General features: G+C 45.1%; 1 protein-coding gene across 1 annotated transcript in view; it reads left to right on the forward strand.

Moving 5' to 3' along the window:
- The window catches only part of MUT (methylmalonyl-CoA mutase), a 30,166-nt gene that overhangs the window by 13,352 nt on the left and 11,345 nt on the right, over window positions 1-5,469 (forward strand). The window contains exons 6-7 of the mRNA XM_015408890.1: window positions 1,355-1,466; window positions 4,814-4,929. Of these exons, the coding sequence (XP_015264376.1) occupies window positions 1,355-1,466; window positions 4,814-4,929 (228 nt within the window). The remainder of the gene's footprint in view (window positions 1-1,354; window positions 1,467-4,813; window positions 4,930-5,469) is intronic.

Genomic DNA, 5,469 nt, shown 5'->3' on the forward strand with positions numbered 1-5,469 from the left:
TCCTGCTTGTACCTGAAAATTCGAACGGTGAAGTCCACAAGTTGGAACCTAGGTGCTCATCGTTCATCTGCTCACTCACCATGTGCTACAATCTGGAACTATATCAGGTTTCTTCAGAGCTATTTTGGGGCAGGAACGCCCAGGAACGGAGTTCCGGCTGGCTTCTGAATTGGCCACACCCAGCAGGAACTTATTAGCATAAAAGGCCACACCCAACAGCAGAAACTCATTAGAATTGGCTACAGTAGGCTTGTGTGGCCTAACATGCAAAGGAGTCCCTGCTACAAAAAAAAGCCCTGGGGTTTGACAACAAACAAGGTAAACAGAATAAGAAGCAAAAGGTGGGCGTGGCTGGATGATCACACTTCTGGCAACACGGGGCTGTGGCCTAATATGCTAATTAGCTGTGGTGTCAGGGTATGGCCTAATATGCTAATGAGTTTCAGCTGTTGGGTGTGGCCTATTATGCTAATGAGTTCCTGCTGGGCTTTTTCTACAAAAAAAGCCCTGGGTTTCTTTAAGGTGGATTTCACCGTTCAATTGTCGGGCTCGGTATAAGCAGGTATGTATTTGAGTTACAGGTTCACTTTTGTTGTGTGATCGAGGTTTTGTGCCAGCGGTAGCTTGGTGCTTATTAGAACATGTGGCATGGCATTTAAACCTATTAAATATACAATATTTTCTATAGTTTTGCAGCTGTCTATCACAGTGTTTTCTATTTGTTTGAATTCATGTACTAGGCCAGGGGTCCCCAATCGTGTTGCCCGTGGTCATTATGGCACCCACCTAGTATTTTTAGAAAGTGGGTGGGGCCAAGTGAGGCTCCTCCCCAGTGGGCCTCTGATTGCCAATTGGAGATCTGATTGGCTGTGTAGGGTAAATTAACATTGTTTTGGCAGCACAGTGCCACAATAGCACTGGTTTTATTATCTCACTAGCTCCTTTATTTATTTATTTATTAGATTTGTACCTCGCCCTCCCCAACGGGCTCAGGGAGGCTACAACAGAGGCAATTGCCATAACAACAGTTAAAACAACATAAAAGCAATCAAGTGTATTTTTAAGAAATTGTTCCTTTTGTCTCCTGCACTTGGGCTTTCTCTGTATGTGTGTGTGTGTGGCTCCGCCTCCTGTGGCGGCCATTTTGTTTTTGCACCCCACTACACCTTGCATCAGAGCATCAAAGGCGCCCACAGGCTCAAAAAGGTTGTGGTCCCCGGTTCTAGGCACTATGACGCTTTTTGCTTATAGTTATCAAATGCTTATAGTTACTAAATACAACGGAATGAAATTACTTATAGAAATCAAATGAACTTGAAATAAATAAATACCCATTCTTTGTTGTCCATGATAGCTGATTAATGAGATTGAGGAAATGGGCGGAATGGCCAAAGCTGTAGCCGAAGGCATACCGAAACTGCGAATCGAAGAGTGCGCTGCTCGAAGACAAGCTCGGATCGATTCTGGTAGGGAAAGTTCGCTGCGTGGTTAAAATAGCAGGGTTGCCGTCCTGCATGCGTCTAGGCAAGCGTCTCTCGTTGGAATAATTTGGGCCTGCATCTGAGTAACTGTGTTTAGAACTGCAGCCCATAACATCCTTCTCTGAAGGTTAAGGAACTGGAGTAGAAATTTTACAATGAACTGAAAATGAATCCATTGGATTTTGGCCACGTTAGGTGACAAGACATGCCCATCAGTGTGTGAAGTTAACTGCTTGGGAAATTAGATGGCTTGGCACAGCTGAGTTAGACTCGATTGATCCCAGGCATTGGCTGAGATCTCAAGATCTTTGCAGTAAGTTCACATTCCCCCAGGGGATGGCAGGTTTCCGTTCCTTGAACAGCGGCCTCCCAAGCTGCGTAATGAGCCGCTCTTGAAGCCCAGAGGACTGACAATCTTGTGATACAATTATGATATGGATCTGCTGTTCAAAAGAGTAAAAAAATATTTGGGGCACCTGCAGTAATTTTAGGTAGTCGGTAAGAGAAGTTTAGCTGTGCTGCTAGGTCTACCCCTAACTGCTATTGGACAAAGGGGCAATCATCCCTGAGTTCTGCCCTTCCCAATAAATATCACCATAATGAACTTAAGAAGAAGAACAAGAAGAAGAGATTGGATTTATACCCCAACCTTCACTCAGAGTTTCTGTCATGATCTGGGCTGTGCCACCAGAGGCCTACTAGGCCCAGGAGCCTGGCTAGCAGTAGGTGAGGCTGGGCCTACAACTCCCAGGAGCCCCTGAGAGGCTTTGGAGCCAAAATTGACCAATAGGAAAAGAGGAGGGCTTGGAATAAAAGATCTGGAGCAGCAGGAAAAGTTCTTCTTCCCAGGGAACAAGGCCAGGAGAGGCTCCTGTGGGGGAGAGACCCTCATCCTGAGGGAAGGGTGAGTAGTCTAGTGTCACTTGGAATAGTGAGCTAGGGACAGTATATATGTAGACGTGTTAGGGCATTTGATTTCTTTTCTTTTCACCCACTTACTGTTATTATTCTGCACCTTGTTGTTTGACCTCCTATACAATAAACTATTTTCATTGTTCACTCTGCCTGGTCCTCACGCCTATTATTCAACCAAAAGGGAGGTCTAAAGGCCTGGGAGGGTGCTCTGGGCCTTCTCAGAGGAGCCTGGAACCAGAGTGGTGGCAGCGTTAGGTGACACCCCACCTGAGCCATGACAGTTTCAGAGTGGCTTACAGTTTCCTTTCCCTTCCCCTCCCCACAACAGGCACCCCGTGAGGTAGGTCGGGCTGAGAGAGCTCTTTCGAGAACTGCTCTTGAGAGAACAGCTCTGAGAGAACTTGTGACTGACCCAAGATCACTCTAGCAGCTGCACGTGGAGGAGTGGGGAATCAAACCCACTCTCTTAACCACTACACCAAACTGGCTCTTTGAGCATATTTGGGGCAAATGCTCCAAAGTGCTGTCAAGTTGCCGATGACTTATGGTGACCACATAGGGTTTCCAAGGCAAGAGAAGAACAGAGGTGGTTTGCAGTTGCGTGCCTCTGCCTAGGGACCCTGGACTTCCTTGTTGGTCTCCCATCCAAGAACTAAGCGGGGCTGACCCTGCTTAGCTCCTGAGAGCTGATTGGGCTATCCTGGGCCATCCAGGGCAGGGCAGGGAGCCCTCTCCACACGGTGACATTCTCGGCTTCACGAAATCTTTGCCTGTTATTCGGCCATAGTCAGTCACGTGACTGGTTAATTGACAGTGTTCGATCAGTTCACCGACCTACTTCCCAACCCCAAACCCAAGAACATCGTGTCTCCTCTTGCTCTGGTGAGTACGATCAATGAAGTCGTACGGAGATAGTCCAGATGCTTTTTAGCATTTAACCGTGCTTTCTGTGACAAGGCAAATGTCTCAGGGAGGAGGGCTCCGGAGCAGGCTAATTTATGCAGCAGCCCAATCGCTCGCTCACAACTTGAATGCCAGCAGCTCACAAAGTAGAATTTTTGCTCACAAGACTCCACAGCTTAGAGGGAGCATTGCTTGGGAGTAGCCCCCGATCCTTTCATAGTCACAGAGGCAAACAGCTCAGGAGTTGTTCCCTTTTTCCAAAAGAGGTAGATGAGGTTTTTCCCTCCTTAAAAGGTTTTTTTGTTTTATTTACCTATTTTATAGGCCCCCTTTCTCACTGAGGCTCTAGGCGGATTGCAAGATAAAACAATCACGCAGCAAAAGACATCTAGTCACAGTACAGGAGAACTTGGTGTAATGGTTCCTTGTTTTATGAGTGTGTGTGTGCCTTTAAATGCTTGGCTGGAGTGCATGGTTACCAGACTACAGTGATTGAGAGAGAGAGAGATGTGCTGTGATTGGTGGATGACAGAGTGTGGGAGGGGTTTTTGAAGTGAATCTGTGTGGGTGTGTCAGTGTGTCAGTTATGAGAGACAGTTTGGAATTGTTCAGTTAGAGAGTTAAGTCGGTGAGTGTTCAGTTAGTTCTGAGTAAGTTCTTAAAGAGGGCAGTATATATGTCCTTAGCCTATGTGGCTGACTACAGGAGAGAGTGACACCTGCTAATGTTGGAACTGAGTGTCAAACAAAAAGTAAAGGAAAAAAGACTGTGTGTGTGATACATTTGATAGACATATTTTCAAGTCCCTTTATCCAAGATAGTTACAAAATAACCAACCTCATAGTTTGTTCTTACTTCAATAAATCATCTTTTGTTCAAGTTTATCCCCGGATTTAGTTCTTTCTTTCCTCAGGACCACATAGATCCCAGAAAAGCCCCGACTCTATTTTTATTTTTTTTATTTTTAAAATTTTCATTGCATTTATACCCCGCCCTTCCCGCGAATGGGCTCAGGGCGGCTTACAAGAGCACAAAGTGCGTATATATAGTGTACCCTCTAGGTTACCTTTCCAGCAAAATAAACAGAGAGAAGGTTTGAAAATCCTTAAATGCCTGGTGGCAGCAGAATCTACCCCGTTTACAAAAGGAAAGAGCACATCTAAAGGGAAAACCAGTCCTCCCTAAAGAGAGGTCGCCACACTTGGATTACCAACGTTAGGAAACAATAGAAACAGGAAACTATCAGAAGACTTAATCTAATCTTAGCTATATTCACTGCTTATGCATCTTGACTCTAATTGGCCCTTCCTGGCAACAACCTCCTCATCCTCTACCTATACATAATGGTTAGTGACTTTCCATTTCAATGTATCCGAAGAAGAGCGCGTGCACCCAAAAGCGTATACCTCGAATAAAACTTTGTTGGTTTTCAAGGTGCCACTGGACTCAAACTTTGCTCTGTCAGAAGCGCAGTTTGTGAACGTATTCTAACACTAAATATATTTGGGAAACAGGTTCCGAAGTAATTGTCGGTGTAAATAAGTACCAGTTGGAAAAAGAAGAGGCGGTTGAAGTTTTGGCAATTGACAACACTTCGGTCCGTAGCAAACAAATCGAGAAACTTGAAAAGGTAAGTTTTGTATTCCCCCCCCCTCCCCAGGGATGTTAAGGGATGGCAGAACTTTGACATCATATACAGGCTGGCTTGTCATTTTGTCAGATAAAATACAGCATGCTGTTTAAGGTGCATAGGGCCAAATTGATTATTTATAACAGTTGTATACATCTAGGATAGCTCAAAATGCTTTGTGTACAGGACATTGAAAAAAATTAAATTAAATGTTACAGACTATCTCCGTAGGGCAACTGTATGGGAAGCAAGTAAAGCATTTATGAGAGGAAAATTGATTGCTTTTGCCTTGAAGAAAAAGAGGCAAAGATGTGTACCTCCAGGGGTCATTTAGTAGAAAAAGAGGTGCAGCAGCTCATTAGCATACATCATTTGCATAACTTATTTGCATATGTCACACACCCTGACATCACCGGAAGTGTGTCAGAAGGCAACACCCACCGCTCAGACTCCACTGGACTGTTTTGGATTGCTAGCTATTGGGGGGGGGGGACGTGCAGATCTGTCCTCACAGAGGTGAGAGAGCTTGTACCTGAAGGC

This window comes from Gekko japonicus, unplaced genomic scaffold (assembly GCF_001447785.1).
Source record: "Gekko japonicus isolate JY-2015 unplaced genomic scaffold, Gekko_japonicus_V1.1 scaffold5519, whole genome shotgun sequence".
Classification (NCBI taxonomy): domain Eukaryota; kingdom Metazoa; phylum Chordata; class Lepidosauria; order Squamata; family Gekkonidae; genus Gekko; species Gekko japonicus.